At 49.2% G+C, this 19,692-nt stretch overlaps 1 protein-coding gene across 1 annotated transcript in view; it reads left to right on the plus strand.

The window, feature by feature from the left end:
• The first annotated feature begins 1,086 nt into the window (after window positions 1–1,086).
• LOC144767052 (cobalamin binding intrinsic factor-like) overlaps window positions 1,087–19,692 on the plus strand; it is a 119,718-nt gene continuing 101,112 nt past the window's right edge. The window contains exon 1 of the mRNA XM_078650688.1: window positions 1,087–1,410. Coding sequence (XP_078506814.1) covers window positions 1,335–1,410 — 76 coding nt within the window. The 5' untranslated portion in view covers window positions 1,087–1,334. The remainder of the gene's footprint in view (window positions 1,411–19,692) is intronic.

Consider the following 19,692-nt stretch of genomic DNA (forward strand, 5'->3'; position numbering starts at 1 on the left):
AGGGAATGAGAGGAGAATGTCATTGGGGGAGCTACGAAGGGATGAGGGTGGTAGTGAGTGAGTCTGTGGGGGAGAGGCTGTGAAGAGGTGAAGGGCACCGTTGGAGGATAGTAGTAAAGGTATCTACTGAGACAGAGGTCATTTGTGGGGGGGTGCCAAAAAGACTTTTGCACCAGCCCTAAAGCCGGCCTTTCTGTTTTTGTTTATTTAATTAGCAGTCAGTTCATTAGGGCAACTGTGGAACATATTTTAAAGTGTGAGCTCATTCTATTTACTGCTATATTCAAAGTTTTAAGTTTGAAGATGATTTTACTAATGTTTTTTATGAGAATATTGAAAGTGGAGCTGGATGGTGGCTGATATGGTGCTGTGGTCCAAGGTCAGCTGTGAGATAAGGTGACCAGGAGAGGGACGGTAGAAAAGTGGATAATCGGTCCTGGCCTGTTGGAATTTGAGGGTTTGCACTTAGGTCCAGACATTGCTCTTACTTTCTAATAACTCTCCACATGCTCCTTATACGCACAGCATTGATCCTGTGTGTCATGGTGACTAATGCAAGTACCTATGATGTAATCTAGGGCTTGGAGGCTACCACAAGAAGCAGCAAATTGGGCCCGCAGTAGCCCACCCAAATGCCCCCTTGGCCCACCCAAATAAAAATTCCTGGAGCCGGGCCTGAATCCCAGTTACAACTGGAAAAGAGATGTTCCCATTTCATGAGCTCAACTTTGAAAAATCTGCACTGGGTCTTTTTCTCGGGACAAGGCCCAGATAGGACATTGGCCCTGCACACGTGTTCATTGGCATTTTTCATGAATATTGCTGTTCACTGTGCACTTGTTTACTTTTCCTGGGCTGTGGGCAGTTTTCCTTTGTGAACACGCCACATCTTCAGCCAGGAAAAGCAGCAGGTGGCGTGGCGCCCTGAGCCGGCCAGGTAGAGCCCTTACTTCAGAATAATCTTGTTTCATTGTTCGAAGCTTCGAGGCTCCAGGACCTGCCAGGGTTTGATGCAATCCTGCCCTTGCCTCACACCTGCCCGGAGGCTGCTCGCGGATATAAAAGAGCCTGTCTGGCACCAGCTCCATCACTCGCTTCGTGGCACCCGTCACTGCTTGGCTGGCACAGTCTGCTGGTCCTTATCCATCAGCCTGGCACTTGCAACTTCCTATCCAGTACCAAACACTATCTGTCTAGTACCCAATACTCTGCCCAGTTCCTAGTCCTTCCTGAACTGCACCCATTACCCTCTGCCTGGCACCCATCCCCCTCTGCCTGGCATCCATCGCCCGTCATCCAGGCGTCACTGCTCCCAAAGAGACTCCTTGGCAGAGATGGCACCGGTGAAGGCACTGCTTGCCACCCTCCTCCTGGCTCTGGGACTGCCCGGCTTGAAGTCAGTCAAATCGGGTGAGTATAGCCCCTGTCACCCCTGAAAGAGAGGCTCTCTTTATACTGAACCGGAACTGTCATGGGCGGCTCTAGGCTCATGGAGGCTCTGGGCAGGGAGCGTATGTAGGGGGCCCCGGAAGAGGGGGTCCGGGCGGGGCGGAGCGCGGAAGCCAGTGAAGGTGGGGGGGGGTCAGGGTGTTTGGAAGTGGAACAGAGCCGGAGGCCGCCAAATCCCTGCCAGGAGCCGCCACGCAAATATGTATCCATCCTCGGAGGATTATTATATTAAGGATATATATTGGCGTGGCGGCCCTGGAACTGTCAATCACTTCTCAGTGACAGCAGGGTGCTTGAGGGGACAAGGCTCGTGGCACGTGCGCACGAGCGTCCGCACTCACTCCGCTTGGAGTTGAGTGGCTCGCGTTTACTTCAACACTATTACATCATAAGTAGTTCGCAAACTGATTTTTGACGGTTTTTGCTAGTCCAAACTTGACCTGAAATAATTGGGGTCCTGTACATGAGCACCGATTACATTACAGAAGGACACATTCTCTTTATGTCGAGCTGCTCTGCGAGGCATGCTGTATTCAGGTGTGGAAGCTCACTTATAGGTTAAACTATAACGAGTCTCTTTGAAGTTACCTCAAAAGGGGGAACATCCTTTACAATGAAACTTTTACAAAGCAGTGCTGTTACAACGCAGGTTTTACAACGAAAACCATTACAACGCATTGCGCTGGGGGGCGCTCTAGGATAGGGAATAGATTTAATTTACTATCCAACACCTTCCCTACTGTCCACGGGGACTGGAGTTGGAATAGTAAATTAAACTATTCACTATCCAGCACCCCAAAGCGCTATGCGTTGTAAAGGTTTGCGTTGTAAAAACTGCGTTGTAACAGCATGCGTGGTAAAAGCATGCGTTGTTACGTCATACATCCACTCAAAAGCAGTTTAGGGTGGGACTGCTGCAGAGTTAAGATTTTGTTTTTCACCCTGAGTGCCAAAATGAAGAGCCCGATAGAGACCCGTCTCGGCACCTGCTTTTTAGAACTGCCCGTGCAGCAGCAGCAGGACAGGCCCACTTGTAAATGACAATGCTTTTTATCTGTTTTAAAAACAAACACCTAAATAAAATGCATTGTCATTTACAATGGCATTACCTTAAACTCTCGCAAATGCTAGACCTATTGCATTTTTGTAGCCATGCGGTGATTTAGCGTTTTGCCCAGAATCACAGGATGTTGAACCGACGCCGAGGCTCCAGCCTGGTTCACCAGCTCTAAAGTCAGTAGCTCTGAAGCATATAAACCTAGCGACATTCATGACACCATAGTCCTGGATTTTAGCCTCCTGCATTTTTCCCGTGGGGATGTTTAGTACCTACCCACAACGTCAAAAGAAGGGCGACAAGTCACGGGAGGCAGGACTGGCTGACTGTGTCACACATGTCATGGGAAGCACTGGGCAGCTGTACATACGTGTCCTAGTGCTGTGGGGGAGACAGTACACGGTTGGCAATAATCACATGAATGGAGAGAGCCCTGGGAGTGGTGTTGTGAGTAAAAGTGGCAAAGCATGTTTTCAGGTATGTTTCCAGCCTTAGCTGTCGCTAACCAGCAGGTGGTTTGATGGCAATAAAGTGCAATCTTTACCTACGGCGGAGTGATACAATCCCACAAACATGCCCACAGAGATAGATTCACCTGACAAAGGCACACTTGTTCACCATACTGGAAACACATCTTCCAAGACAGGAGCCTTGGAACTATCTAGAGCAGTGTTTCCCAAACTGGGGTGCGCGGACCCCCAGGGGTCCGTGACACATTCCCAGGGGGTCCTTAGGCAGCAGTTTTAAAAGCACAGCAAAGTTTCTTGTATAATTAGCAGCTTCCCAGCAACAATAAAAGTTTCAAGAGAATGCCAGTGATTAATGTGCCTGCTGGAGAGAGATGAGAGTTTTGTTCAGTGGCAGCTTTGACTTAACTAATGTAGCACAGAGGGTTAATATGCCTACTGCAACGAACGCGTAACATGCATTTTAAAAAGCAGTATTTTATGTGCATAGGTCCCTGGTTACTGCATTTGTCACAGAGATTATTTTGTTTTGTTAAGTGACAATCGTAATCTAGCAGAGGGACCTATAAAATGTCATCAAAGAGCTGCTTGCAAACTGCATGGTATCAGTTAGTAATCTATGTTTTTTACCAGTCATTCATTATCCTGATGCTGCTAAAAATATTTATTTGGGTGGAAATACATTTTTATTGTTAAATAAGTGCTAGAGACTGTGTTATGTTCGGAATCCTGAGTTTGTGCTTTTCCAGACCAACACTCTTTAAAAATGCCTACCAGTAGGAATGACATGTGAATACTACACCTTGTAGTCCCCTTTACCTTATGTAACATTTTCTATACACTGATTTACATGTATGATTCATTGTCTCTATTTGTGTGTGATGTAAAGTGCTCTGACATCCTACAATGGTATGAGAGATGCTATAAAACAAATGAAATACATGTGACAGAGGGGCTATTCATTCAATATAAAATACTAGGGGCCAGATGTATGACACGTTTTTATATGCGCAAACAGGTTCGCGAACCCGTTTGCGCATGCAAAAACCTATTGGGCCATGTACATAGCCTATTTCGTGAGTCGCAATTGTTTAGCGACTCGCTAAATAGGTTTTCCAACTTGCTATTTGGAAGGGGCATTCCCTTCCAAATAGAAAGTCTCAAAATCATGTACAAATGTTTTGCGACTGCCATTGCGGTCGCAAAACACTTGCAATTACCACCTACTTCAAGTAGATGGTAATGCATTTGCAAATGGGAAGGGGTCCCGAGGGGACCCCTTCCCATTTGCAAATGCATGCAAAACTATTTATTAAAGCCTGCCTGCCTGCCCTTAAAAAATGGAACGAAAACGTTTCATTTTCTTTTTTTTTAAATGCATAGAAAAAAGGCTGCATTTAAAAAAAAAAATGCTTTATTTAAAAACAGTCCCAGACATGGTGGTCTGCTGAGCCCAGCATTCCCAATGGGCTCGCAAATTGCGAGAAGTTCTTTAATATTCATGAGCCTTGCAGTTTGCGACCCCATTGGGAATCCCAAGCAATATTAAACACACTGTTGTACATTTCATTTAGCGACTCGCAATTTGCCACTCGCAATGTGTCGCCAATTGCGAAGCGCTAAATGAAATGGTCGTACATCTGGCTCCAAAATCCTTAGTACTTTGAGTATTTGTTTCGTGTGCACACGTTTTTTTTCTTCGAATGACTGTTTTAATATTTGAAATTTAACACATACAAAAAGCTTGGGGGTCCCCGCTTCCAGTAGTGACTCAATGGGGTCCTCAGGAGTCAAAAATTTGGGAACCACTGATCTAGAGAGTTCCTTTGACTACTGAAATCTCTGCAGTGGTAGAGTGGTAGGTGGTTGGGCCTAACTATAGGTAGAAGGGCAAAGTTCAAGGCACTGCCAAGGAAAAGCACCACAATACCTACAAGTTGAATTCAAGCAATACAAATCAAGCAGTACACCGCGCTCTGGACTTGCACCAATCATCACCACACCGTCTTACCATAAGAAATCCATAGGAGGCGCTGCTTTCGCAGTACAATCCGCCAAGCTCTGGAACTCACTACCCAACGGCATTGGAAGCTCCCAGGAGCACAGACACTTCTGAAGACAGTGGAAAAATCAGCTACTTCCTAGATAACAACACCACGCACATCCTGGTGACAGAACCAGGAAAACAAAGTTGTACCTTCAAGCTCATTCTTTAGCTTACAACCCACAGATCGTAAACAATCCGAAAAGTATTTTATGTGCAGGTAAGCTAAGAAGGGCTGATCTATGGTTCACCGGGATAGTATGTAGTTATTTCATTTCATATATAAGCGCCACTAATACTAACACCATAACTCTCAGCAGTTGGCAGCCAACTATAACTTACACCTCAAACACTTAGGGCAGATTCACAGAACTAACTTAAGACAAAATCCTAAACTTATTACCGTTTTGTTATTCACAGAAGGCACTTACTCATTTCGGTATTCACAGAAGTTAGGACTCCTAAACTGAGAAAAATCCTAACTTTAAGACTTTTGGCATTCACAGAAGGCATTTAGGAGTCCTAAAGTTAGGAGTCCTAACTTTACTACTCCTAAACTGGGAGAAATCCTAACTTTAAGACTTTTGGTATTCACAGAAGGCATTTATGTTATGTTAGTCTGAATTTGTAGAGCGCACGTTCACCGCATGGTTTCTTGGCGCTGTGTGCTGCTGGGGAACCCGTCCTGGCTTTCCCTGTTGGGCATCCCCAAGGTGAAGCCAGGCATCCCCAGCAGCGAGGGGGCCGTTGTGGAGATTAAGCAAGCTATTGCCCAGAGTTGCAGCATGGGACCCATGGTTAGAGAGGCAGCGAGGCGAGATTTATCGAGCCTGCTGACATTGGTTCCATATCCTGCCGCGTCGGGAATTGAACCCTGGTCCTGGGCCAACCTCTGCTTCTGGGTCTGCCGCCTCTAACCGGTGAGCCACACTTCTCCACATTTTAGGAGTCCTAAAGTTAGGAGTCCTAACTTTACTACTCCTAAACTTGGAGAAATCCTAACTTTAAGACTTTCGGTATTCACAGAAGGCATTTAGGAGTCCTAAAGTTAGGAGTCCTAACTTCTGTGAATACCGAAATTAGTAAGTGCCTTTTGTGAATACCAAAATGGTACTAAGTTTAGGATTTTGTATTAAGTTAGTTCTGTGAATCGGGCCCTTACATAAGACATATCTGCTTTGGGGGTTTATCCATCTCTATCACTGTGCAGCCAATAAACCAGCCATCGCCAATGAACATGCACGGAATAACTGACCAGATCTTCACACATTGCGGGACTTGAATCCAGCCCTCTGCTGCAGATCCCTAACCTCTACGCGCTATGACCGCTTCTTAACATCTCAAAATGGCACTCAGATTAGGGATGATTGTGTTTGTAGTGCACAATTTAACTGTGTAATGGCTCGCAACTGAACCCCTCCATGTTGTAGAAGGCTTATGACTTTTGTTAAGTAGGTGAAGGCCCGAGACCGTTGTGGTGCTTACACCTTACACTCGGTTGGATAGTGCTTAAATGTGATTATCAATTACTTTTTATGTCATTGGAAAACATTCTCTCCCTGCTTCTCTAATTCTTTCAGCAGCTTCTTTTTTGGAATATGTTTGCATCTCATTATAAATTTCATATCCTGCTGCAAACATGAAATGCTGCACTTTAACTGGGTGAGTGCTCAGGAAGAAATCACTGAACTCCATGGGCCCGATTCACAGAACTAACTTAAGACAAAATCCTAAACTTACTACCATTTTGGTATTCACAGAAGACACTTACTCATTTCGGTATTCACAGAAGTTAGGACTCCTAACTTTAGGACTACTAAATGCTTCTGTGAATACCTAAAGTCTTAACATTAGGATTTTTCTCAGTTTAGTAGTAGTAAAGTTAGGACTCCTAACTTTAGGACTCCTGAATGCCTTCAGTGAATACCGAAAGTTTCAAAATGAAGGTTTTTCTCAATTTAGTAATAGTAAAGTTAGGACTCCTAACTTTACTACTCCTAAACTGAGAAAAATCCTAACTTTAAGACTTTCGGTATTCACAGAAGGCATTTAGGAGTCCTAACGTTAGGAGTCCTAACTTCTGTGAAATCCGAAATGAGTAAGTGTCTTCTGTGAATACCAAAATGAGTAAGTGCCTTCTGTGAATACCAAAATGGTAGTAAGTTTAGGATTTTGTCTTAAGTTAGTTCTCAGAATCGGGCCCCATGTTTTCACTAATTGTGAACAAGAGCTCCTTCACAGCAAGCAGGCTGGAAGGTGCTAGCCAGCACTGGCACAGCGTACCTGTGGTAATAACCATCACAGGTGTATATCTGTTATACTTGGGCTCTGAGCGATTAGCTAAAAGACCTGGAGTTTCAGAAAGAAATTTGTGCATGTGTATATTAGTATCAATTTGCCACAACTACACCTTCAAGGTGTAATTTTGTCAAATTATATGTACCATCCTGGGCCATAATATTTAATTCACCATTTCAATCAATTAATCAGGGATTCTTTAAGTGAGCTACTCAACCGTGAGGGTCTCAAGGTGCTGGGAGGTGGGGAACAGCTCCGGTCAGTTGAAGAGCCAGGTCTTGAGATTCTTCCTGAAGATGTGCAGGGTGGGAGCGCGTCTGATGTCAATCGGGAGCTCGTTTCAGGTCTTGGCCGCGATGTAGGAGAAGGTTCTGTACTGTTCTTGCTCTGCTGATGCACAGGAGTTCGGCGAGGTCGGCCAATCGGAGGTTCCTCTTGGGTACGTAGAAGGAGATTCTGTTGTTGAGATATTAGGGTTCGGTGTTGTGGAGGCATTTGTAGGCGTGGGTGAGTATCTTGAAAGTTACTCTCTTCTCAGCGGGGAGCCAGTGGAGGTTGCGCAGGTGTTGGGTGATGTGTTCATTTCTAGGGATGCCAAGGACGAGTCTGGCTGCAGTGTTCTGTATGGTCTGGAGTTTGCGGAGCACAGACTTGTAGTTACTGGCGTAGAGGGCATTTCCGTAGTCCAGTCTGCTGTTAATTAGTGCATGGGTGACGGTTTTCCTTGATTCGGGGGGGATCCATTTGAAGGTCTTTTGGAGGATGCCGAGGGTGTTAAAGCAGGTGGAGGTGATGGCGTTGACGTGTCGGGTCATGGAGAGGGAGGAGTCGAGTACAATGCCGAGGTTCCGGGCGTGGTCTGTGGCGGTGGCGGGGCTGCCGAGGGCAGAGGGCCACCAGTTGTTGTCCCATGCAAAGGGGGAGGGCCCGAGGACGAGGACCTCTGTCTCCTCTGAATTGAGCTTCTGGCAGCTGCTACTCATCCAGGATGTGACGTCCTTCATTCCTTCCAGGAAGTTGAGCCTGATGGTGATGGGGTCCTTGGTAAGGGGGAGCAGGAACTGGGTGTTGTCAGCGTAGGATACTATGCTGAGTCCGTGCTGTCTGCCTTGGCAGCGAGGGTGGCCTTGTAGATGTTGAAGAGCATGGGGCAGAGTGTTGATCCTTGGGCTACTACGCAGTTGATTTCTGTGGGTTCGGAGAGGAAGGGTGGGAGTCTGAGTCTTTGGATTCTGCCGGTGAGGAAGGAGTGGAGCCAGTCAAGGGCGATTCCTGTATGCTGTTATCAAGGAGTCTGGTGGTGAGTGTGTGGTGGGAGACGGTGTCGAAGGCTGCAGAAAGGGTCCAGTGGGATCAGGGCTGCGGTGTGTCCTTGGTCGAGGAGTGTGCGGATATCTTCTCTGGCGGCGAGTAGAGCGGTCTTGGTGCTGGGATGCTGCAGAATCCAGAATGGGAGGGGTTGAGGATGGAGTTCTCTTAGATGAATTTTGTTAGTTGGAATTTGACGGATTTTCGGTGACCTTGGCTGTGAAGGGGAGGAGGGAGATGGGTCGGTAGTTCTTAAAGTCGGTGGGGTCTGCTGAGGGTTTCTTTAGTAGGGGTCTGACTTCTGCGCGTTTCCAGTCGTCCGTCAAGCTGCCAGTTTCTAGGGTGGTGTTGATGGTGCGTCGTAGTTCCGGAGCAATAGCGGCTCTGTGGAAGATGTGCAGGGGGCAGGGGTCCGTGGGGGCTCCTGTAATGCTCCATTTCTTTTGCCAATTTGGAAATTGTGTCTCATAGACTTTTGAAACTGAGGGTGTCTTAAAGTGCCTCATGGACCCAAATCCCAGAAAAGTGTTCTGCAGGATAATTTCATTCAAGAAAATAATTTTTCTGGAAAATATGCATGTTCTGAATAGGACTTCATTACCTTGAATTTGCCAAAATATGGTACTCCAAATATTTTTTCAGTAATATTTTCATTGTAATACTCCTAGCCTAGCATAGCACAATATTTAACAAATTCAATGCATTTTTTAAGTCTTTGTGGTTCTTGAGAATAATAAAACGCTAATAGGTTTTATATGTCAACACTATTAAAATAGGGACAGTTAGGGGTTTATTTATGGCTATTTATGGGCGGAGCTCTGCAGTGTTTCCACAATGTGGAACTGTATATTTCTGAGGCATATTTGGTTCTGTGTATTTAGTGATGTCCAAAATGATGATGACAGTACATTTCATTACAGTTCCCGCATTTAAGTAAATAAGGATCTTCGCTGTCTAGGGTGGTGTAGGCTTCAAGGTTCTGTATCATTCTGTTAACAGTTTGAATGCCTCATACATCTGAAAAGGATCCCAGTATTGCAATGTTGCCCAAGGCAATCTCAACCATGCATGCCAACTGTAAAGGTAAACATTCTGTAGGCCCTGTGGTTCAATAAGGAACCTTTTTCCAAACCGCACCGTTCAGCACTGGATGCGCCGTTATATTCACAGAATGATAATCCCAGTGTGCTCTTGGAGAAGAAGAATGCGGCTGCCATTCCTGAACTCCAGGGAATGGCACAGTTTTAGCAGAAAGGCAATGTACATTTACTAAGAGTGAACCTGTAGTCAACTTGATGATCTATATAAAGAGGAAAAACACTCCAGTAGCGATCCGGAAGTAGGATCATAGGGCCCGATTCACAGAATGAATTTAAGACTCAATCCTAAACTTACTACTATTTTTGTATTCACAGAATTCACTTACTACTTTTGGCATTCACGGAAGTTAGGATTTTGTCTTTAGTTAGTCTTAAGACGGACTTAAGACAGACTTAAGACAAACTTAAGACAGACTTAAGACAGACTTAAGACAGACTTAAGACAAAATCCTAACTTAAGTCTGTCTTAAGTTTGTCTTAAGTCTGTCTTAGTATTTAGGGTTTATTTCTCATGCTCTGGAGGTTCTTACCATTCTTTGGGTCTGAAGGCGCCCCTCCTTCTCTGAGCTCATGGTGGTTGATCAGCGTTTAGGATTTATTCATCATGCGGTGTGGGTTCTTGTCATTCGTTGGGTCTGAAGGCGCCCCTCCTTCTCGTTGCTCATGGTGGTTGGTCAGCTTCTGAGGTTTATTCATCATGCGGTGTGGGTTCTTGTCATTCGTTGGGTCTGAAGGTGCCCCTTTGTCATTGTCAGAGCACCATATCTCTTATGTTAAGGCTCTACCACTAATGCATCATTCCAGAGACTCCCCTCGTCATCCAAGCCTGAATGATGCACGCGGTCCTATTTCCTTCTAATAGTACATGTCTTCTGGTTGGTTCTGGTTCATAGCTTTGTCTCATGCGAGCTGCTTATGTCACATCTGAATCTCAGCTCCTTCAGATAAGATTTGTTTTCTGTTTCGTTAGTTTCTATTGAGGTACACATGACAACTCCTCGTCAACCTGTTTTTGCTACAATGTAAGGTATTTTTTAAACCCAATTCCCGCTACATCTTCCTCAAAGCCTTCCTTCTTGAGCGTTTCCAAATGTTTGAAATGTCCGCGTGCGTGCTAGTATGGAGCCTAACTGCTTTTCTTATAGGATGTCTCTCTCCTCTGTGACATTAAGGTTCAGCCACTCCTTCAAGAGGTGTGCCATATGTTGGGCTATCTGCCCAGTCACCTCTTACAGGTGTTGTGCGCCCAAGGCTGGGCTTAGGGACCCCTCTTACAGTTGTGTGTGCCTAGTTATGCAATGACTCCTGGTGGGGTTGTGTTCAGTGCTTTCATGGGACCAAACAAAAAGGGTTTCGCCCATACATCCCTACGTCAGGGGCGGCTCTAGGCTCATGGCGGCCCTGGGCAGGGAGCGTAGGTCGGGGGTCCCAGAAGAGGGGATCGGGGCGGGGCGGAGCGGGGAAGCCAGTGAAGAGGGGGGGGGGTCAGGGTGTTTGGAAGTGGAACAGAGCCGGAGGCCATCAAATCCCTGCCATGGGCCGGCATGCAAATATGTATCCATCCTCAGAGGATTATTATATTAAGGCTATATATTGGCGTGGCGGCCCCTGGGGTTTGGCGGCCCTGTGCAGGTGCACAGCTTGCACATGCCTAAGGCCGCCCCTGCCTACGTGACCTGGGCAGCTCAGAAAGACCACGGAATGCAGCGGAATACGGTGGGGGTGAATCTGTGGTTACGTCACAATGAAGCAATTGATTTCAACTGTTGCATTTTAATCAAACATAGAATATTTTACATCCTTTCACGGGAGCTTGTCTTTCCCCAAAACTCCGAAATCACATGCAATCATAGTGCTCTGAACATCAAACTCAAAAAAGTAAAAGTGAAAGTGAGGCAGAGAACGAGAAAGGGATATCCCAGAATGTCTAAGGAAGGGTGGGGGAATGAGAGAAAGAGAGAGAGAAAAGCAGGGGGGGGTGGGGAGAAGGAGACAGCGAGAAAGGAACAGCGTGGGAGAGAGAGACAGACAGAGATACAAGGAAAGAAGGAGAAAGAGAGAGAGAAAGAGGGGGAGAGAAAAAGGAGACCGAGAGAGAGAGAGAGAGGGACATTGAGAGACAAAGAGATAGAGAGATAAAGAGTAAGAGAGAGCCCGAGAGATACAGAGGAAGAGAGAGACAGAGAGAGAAAGAGAGACAGATAGAGAGACAAAGAAAGAGAGACTGAGAAACAAAGAGAGAAGAGTGGGAGGTAGAGAAAGACTGAAAGAGAGAGAGATGGAGAAAAGAGAAAGAGTGAGAGAATGAGAGAGAGAGGACAGAGAGGGAGAGAAAGAGAGAGAGGGAGGGAAAAAGAGAGAGTGAGAGAGAGAGAGAGCATGAGAGAGGGAATCAAAAGAAAGAAAGAAAGAAAGAAAGAAAGAAAGATAGAAAGAAAGAAAGAAAGAAAGAAATAAAGAGAGAGAGATAAGAGTGAGACAGAGAGAAAGAGAAACAGAAAGAGAAAGAGGGAGCCAGAGAGAGAGGGAGACATAGAGACAGAGAGATGACGGGAAAGAAAGAAAGAGAGACTGGGAAAGAGAGAGAGGGAGAGAGAGAGGGAGAGAAAGAGAGAGAGAAACAAAGAACAAGAGAGAGGGAATGGAAAGAGTGAAAGAAAGAAAGAAAGAAAGAAAGAAAGAAAGAGAGAGAGATAAGAGTGAGACAGAGAGAAAGAGGGAGAGAGGAGAATGGAATGAGTGAGACCTGCAGATGGACCCCATAGGCTGGGTCAATCTCTGGTGTGTTGGCGACCTCTCCTTTCGATGCCCATATGCCAGTGACGTCAGGGGCTTCGCATACAGCAAGACTTACACCAGCTTGAGTCCAGGTCAGCAGGACACACGCAGCTGCTTTTCTGCAAAGACACAAAGAAACAGTGAAGGGGCGCAGCGCACCCCCAGCAATGCCAGCTGGTCCACCCCAGGCTGAGCCTGCGACCACCCGACCTTGGAAACAGAGACTTCCAGCACAAGCACCCACCCCACAAAAACAGAAGATAGGGTAACCAAGCAGCTGAGGGTAGACGTGAACCCCACATCCAAGGAATGGGGGCGCATGCTTCCGCTGAAACAGAAGATAGGGTAACCAAGCAGCTGAGGGTAGACGGGAACCCCAAATCCAAGGAATGGGGGCGCATGCTTCAGCTGAATCAGAAGATAGGGTAACAGAGCAGCTGAGGGTAGACGTGGAACCCCACATCCAAGGAATGGGGGGGCATGCTTCCGCTGAAACAGAAGAAAGGGTAACAAAGCAGCTGAGGGTAGACGTGGAACCCCACATCCAAGGAACGGGGGCGCATGCTTCCGCTGAAACAGAAGATAGGGTCGCAGAGCAGCTGAGGGTAGACGTGGAACCCCACATCCAAGGAATGGGGTGCATGCTTCCGCTGAAACAGAAGAAAGGGTAACAAAGCACCTGAGGGTAGACGTGGAACCCACATCCAAGGAATGGGGGCGCATGCTTCCGCTGAAACAGAAGATAGGGTAACCAAGCAGCTGAGGGTAGACGGGGAACCCCACATCCAAGGAATGGGGGCGCATGCTTCCGCTGAAACAGAAGATAGGGTAACTGAGCAGCTGAGGGTAGACGAGGAACCCCACATCCAAGGAATGGGGGCGCATGCTTCCGCTGAAACAGAAGATAGGGTAACAAAGCAGCCGAGGGTAGACGGGGAACCCCACATCCAAGGAATGGGGGCGCATGCTTCCGCTGAAACAGAAGTTGGGTAACAAAGCAGCCGAGGGTAGACGTGGAACCCCACATCCAAGGAATGGGGGCGCATGCGTCCGCTGAAACAGCAGATAGGGTAACAAAGCAGCTGAGGGTAGACGGGGAACCCCACATCCAAGGAATGGGGGCGCATGCTTCTGCTGAAACAGAAGATAGGGTAAACAAGCAGCTGAGGGTAGACGTGAACCCCACATCCAAGGAATGGGGGGGCATGCTTCCGCTGAAACAGAAGATAGGGTAACCAAGCAGCTGAGGGTAGACGTGAACCCCACATCCAAGGAATGGGGGCGCATGCTTCCGCTGAAACAGAAGATAGGGTAACCAAGCACCTGAGGGTAGACGTGAACCCCACATCCAAGGAATGGGGGCGCATGCTTCCGCTGAAACAGAAGATAGGGTAACTGAGCAGCTGAGGGTAGACGAGGAACCCCACATCCAAGGAATGGGGGCGCATGCTTCCGCTGAAACAGAAGATAGGGTAACAAAGCACCTGAGGGTAGACGTGGAACCCCACATCCAAGGAATGGGGGGCATGCTTCCGCTGAAACAGAAGATAGGGTAACCAAGCAGCTGAGGGTAGACGTGAACCCCACATCCAAGGAATGGGGGCGCATGCTTCCGCTGAAACAGAAGACAGGGTAACAAAGCACCTGAGGGTAGACGTGGAACCCCACATCCAAGGAATGGGGGGGCATGCTTCCGCTGAAACAGAAGATAGGGTAACAAAGCAGCTGAGGGTAGACGTGGAACCCCACATCCAAGGAATGGGGGCGCATGCTTCCGCTGAAACAGAAGATAAGGTAACAAAGCACCTGAGGGTAGACGTGGAACCCACATCCAAGGAATGGGGGCGCATGCTTCCGCTGAAACAGAAGATAAGGTAACAAAGCAGCTGAGGGTAGACGTGGAACCTCACATCCAAGGAATGGGGGCGCATGCTTCCGCTGAAACAGAAGATAAGGTAACAAAGCACCTGAGGGTAGACGTGGAACCCACATCCAAGGAATGGGGGCGCATGCTTCCGCTGAAACAGAAGATAGGGTAACTGAGCAGCTGAGGGTAGACGAGGAACCCCACATCCAAGGAATGGGGGCGCATGCTTCCGCTGAAACAGAAGAAAGGGTAACAAAGCAGCTGAGGGTAGACGTGGAACCCCAAATCCAAGGAATGGGGGCGCATGCTTCCGCTGAAACAGAAGAAAGGGTAACAAAGCACCTGAGGGTAGACGTGGAACCCCACATCCAAGGAATGGGGGTGCATGCTTCCGCTGAAACAGAAGATAGGGTCGCAGAGCAGCTGAGGGTAGATGGGGAACCCCACATCCAAGGAATGGGGGTGCATGCTTCCGCTGAAACAGAAGATAGGGTCGCAGAGCAGCTGAGGGTAGACGGGGAACCCCACATCCAAGGAATGGGGGTGCATGCTTCCGCTGAAACAGAAGATAGGGTCGCAGAGCAGCTGAGGGTAGACGGGGAACCCCACATCCAAGGAATGGGGGCGCATGCTTCAGCTGAAACAGAAGATAGGGTAACCAAGCCGCTGAGGGTAGACGGGGAACCACATATCCAAGGAATGGGGGCGCATGCTTCCGCTGAAACAGAAGATAGGGTAACAGAGCACCTGAGGGTAGACGTGAACCCCACATCCAAGGAATGGGGGCGCATGCTTCCGCTGAAACAGAAGATAGGGTAACTGAGCAGATGAGGGTAGACGTGGAACCCACATCCAAGGAGTGGGGGTGCATACTTCCGTAGAAACAGAAGATAGGGTAACAAAGCAGCTGAGGGTAGACGTGGAACCCCACATCCAGGGAATGGGGGCGCATGCTTCCGCTGAAACAGAAGAAAGGGTAACAAAGCAGCTCAGGGTAGACGTGGAACCCCACATCCAAGGAATGGGGGTGCATGCCTCCGCTGAAACAGAAGAAAGGGTAACAAAGCAGCTCAGGGTAGACGTGGAACCCCACATCCAAGGAATGGGGGTGCATGCTTCCGCTGAAACAGAAGATAGGGTCACAGAGCAGCTGAGGGTAGAGGTGGAACCCCACATCCAAGGAATGGGGGTGCATGCTTCCGCTGAAACAGAAGATAGGGTCGCAGAGCAGCTGAGGGTAGACGGGGAACCCCACATCCAAGGAATGGGGGCGCATGCTTCCGCTGAAACAGAAGAAAGGGTAACAAAGCAGCTGAGGGTAGACGTGGAACCCCACATCCAAGGAATGGGGGCGCATGCTTCCGCTGAAACAGAAGATAGGGTAACAAAGCACCTGAGGGTAGACGTGGAACCCCACATCCAAGGAATGGGGGTGCATGCTTCCGCTGAAACAGAAGATAGGGTCGCAGAGCAGCTGAGGGTAGACGGGGAACCCCATATCGAAGGAATGGGGGCGCATGCTTCCGCTGAAACAGAAGAAAGGGTAACAAAGCAGCTGAGGGTAGACGTGGAACCCCACATCCAAGGAATGGGGGTGCATGCTTCCGCTGAAACAGAAGATAGGGTCGCAGAGCAGCTGAGGGTAGACGGGGAACCCCACATCCAAGGAATGGGGGTGCATGCTTCCGCTGAAACAGAAGATAGGGTCACAGAGCAGCTGAGGGTAGAGGTGGAACCCCACATCCAAGGAATGGGGGTGCATGCTTCCGCTGAAACAGAAGATAGGGTCGCAGAGCAGCTGAGGGTAGACGGGGAACCCCACATCCAAGGAATGGGGGTGCATGCTTCCGCTGAAACAGAAGAAAGGGTAACAAAGCAGCTGAGGGTAGACGTGGAACCCCACATCCAAGGAATGGGGGTGCATGCTTCCGCTGAAACAGAAGATAGGGTCGCAGAGCAGCTGAGGGTAGACGGGGAACCCCACATCCAAGGAATGGGGGTGCATGCTTCCGCTGAAACAGAAGATAGGGTCGCAGAGCAGCTGAGGGTAGACGGGGAACCCCACATCCAAGGAATGGGGGTGCATGCTTCTGCTGAAACAGAAGATAGGGTCACAGAGCAGCTGAGGGTAGAGGTGGAACCCCACATCCAAGGAATGGGGGTGCATGCTTCCGCTGAAACAGAAGATAGGGTCACAGAGCAGCTGAGGGTAGACGTGAACCCCACATCCAAGGAAAGGGGGCGCATGCTTCCGCTGAAACAGAAGATAGGGTCACAGAGCAGCTGAGGGTAGACGTGAACCCCACATCCAAGGAAAGGGGGCGCATGCTTCCGCTGAAACAGAAGAAAGGGTAACAAAGCAGCTGAGGGTAGACGGGGAACCCCACATCCAAGGAATGGGGGCGCATGCTTCCGCTGAAACAGAAGATAGGGTCACAGAGCAGCTGAGGGTAGACGTGGAACTCCACATCCAAGGAATGGGGGCCCATGCTTCCGCTGAAACAGAAGATAGGGTAACAAAGCACCTGAGGGTAGACGTGGAACCCCACATCCAAGGAATGGGGGCGCATGCTTCCGCTGAAACAGAAGATAAGGTAACCAAGCAGCTGAGGGTAGACGTGAACCCGACATCCAAGGAATGGGGGCGCATGCTTCCGCTGAAACAGAAGATAGGGTAACAAAGCAGCCGAGGGTAGACGTGAACCCGACATCCAAGGAATGGGGGCGCATGCTTCCGCTGAAACAGAAGATAAGGTAACCAAGCAGCTGAGGGTAGACGAGGAACGCCACATCCAAGGAAAGGGGGCGCATGCTTCCGCTGAAACAGAAGATAGGGTCGCAGAGCAGCTGAGGGTAGAGGTGGAACCCCACATCCAAGGAATGGGGGCGCATGCTTCCGCTGAAACAGAAGATAGGGTCACAGAGCAGCTGAGGGTAGACGTGGAACTCCACATCCAAGGAATGGGGGCGCATGCTTCCGCTGAAACAGAAGATAGGGTAACAAAGCACCTGAGGGTAGACGTGGAACCCCACATCCAAGGAATGGGGGCGCATGCTTCCTCTGAAACAGAAGATAGGGTAACAAAGCAGCTGAGGGTAGACGTGGAACCCCACATCCAAGGAAAGGGGGCGCATGCTTCCCCTGAAACAGAAGATAAGGTAACCAAGCAGCTGAGGGTAGACGTGAACCCGACATCCAAGGAATGGGGGCGCATGCTTCCGCTGAAACAGAAGATAAGGTAACCAAGCAGCTGAGGGTAGACGAGGAACGCCACATCCAAGGAAAGGGGGCGCATGCTTCCGCTGAAACAGAAGATAGGGTCGCAGAGCAGCTGAGGGTAGAGGTGGAACCCCACATCCAAGGAATGGGGGCGCATGCTTCCGCTGAAACAGAAGATAGGGTCACAGAGCAGCTGAGGGTAGACGTGGAACTCCACATCCAAGGAATGGGGGCGCATGCTTCCGCTGAAAAAGAAGATAGGGTAACAAAGCACCTGAGGGTAGACGTGGAACCCCACATCCAAGGAATGGGGGCGCATGCTTCCTCTGAAACAGAAGATAGGGTAACAAAGCAGCTGAGGGTAGACGTGGAACCCCACATCCAAGGAAAGGGGGCGCATGCTTCCGCTGAAACAGAAGATAGGGTCACAGAGCAGCTGAGGGTAGACGTGGAACCCCACATCCAAGGAATGGGGGTGCATGCTTCCGCTGAAACAGAAGATAGGGTAACAAATCACCTGAGGGCAGACGTGGAACTCCACATCCAAAGAATGGGGGCGCATGCTTCCGCTGAAACAGAAGATAGGGTAACCAAGCAGCTGAGGGTAGACGTGGCACCCCACATCCAAGGAATGGGGGGGCATGCTTCTGCTGAAACAGAAGATAGGGTCACAGAGCAGCTGAGGGTAGACGTGGAACCCCACATCCAAGGAATGGGGGCGCATGCTTCCGCTGAAACAGAAGATAGGGTAACAAAGCAGCCGAGGGTAGACGGGGAACCCCACATCCAAGGAATGGGGGCGCATGCTTCCGCTGAAACAGAAGATAGGGTAACAAAGCAGCCGAGGGTAGACGTGGAACCCCACATCCAAGGAATGGGGGCGCATGCGTCCGCTGAAACAGCAGATAGGGTAACAAAGCAGCTGAGGGTAGACGGGGAACCCCACATCCAAGGAATGGGGGCGCATGCTTCTGCTGAAACAGAAGATAGGGTAAACAAGCAGCTGAGGGTAGACGTGAACCCGACATCCAAGGAATGGGGGCGCATGCTTCCGCTGAAACAGAAGATAAGGTAACCAAGCAGCTGAGGGTAGACGAGGAACACCACATCCAAGGAAAGGGGGCGCATGCTTCCGCTGAAACAGAAGATAGGGTCGCAGAGCAGCTGAGGGTAGAGGTGGAACCCCACATCCAAGGAATGGGGGCGCATGCTTCCGCTGAAACAGAAGATAGGGTCACAGAGCAGCTGAGGGTAGACGTGGAACTCCACATCCAAGGAATGGGGGCGCATGCTTCCGCTGAAACAGAAGATAGGGTAACAAAGCACCTGAGGGTAGACGTGGAACCCCACATCCAAGGAATGGGGGCGCATGCTTCCTCTGAAACAGAAGATAGGGTAACAAAGCAGCTGAGGGTAGACGTGGAACCCCACATCCAAGGAAAGGGGGCGCATGCTTCCCCTGAAACAGAAGATAAGGTAACCAAGCAGCTGAGGGTAGACGTGAACCCGACATCCAAGGAATGGGGGCGCATGCTTCCGCTGAAACAGAAGATAAGGTAACCAAGCAGCTGAGGGTAGACGAGGAACGCCACATCCAAGGAAAGGGGGCGCATGCTTCCGCTGAAACAGAAGATAGGGTCGCAGAGCAGCTGAGGGTAGAGGTGGAACCCCACATCCAAGGAATGGGGGCGCATGCTTCCGCTGAAACAGAAGATAGGGTCACAGAGCAGCTGAGGGTAGACGTGGAACTCCACATCCAAGGAATGGGGGCGCATGCTTCCGCTGAAACAGAAGATAGGGTAACAAAGCACCTGAGGGTAGACGTGGAACCCCACATCCAAGGAATGGGGGCGCATGCTTCCTCTGAAACAGAAGATAGGGTAACAAAGCAGCTGAGGGTAGACGTGGAACCCCACATCCAAGGAAAGGGGGCGCATGCTTCCGCTGAAACAGAAGATAGGGTCACAGAGCAGCTGAGGGTAGACGTTGAACCCCACATCCAAGGAATGGGGGTGCATGCTTCCGCTGAAACAGAAGATAGGGTAACAAATCACCTGAGGGCAGACGTGGAACTCCACATCCAAAGAATGGGGGCGCATGCTTC

This window comes from Lissotriton helveticus, chromosome 1_1, assembly GCF_964261635.1.
Source record: "Lissotriton helveticus chromosome 1_1, aLisHel1.1, whole genome shotgun sequence".
NCBI lineage: Eukaryota > Metazoa > Chordata > Amphibia > Caudata > Salamandridae > Lissotriton > Lissotriton helveticus.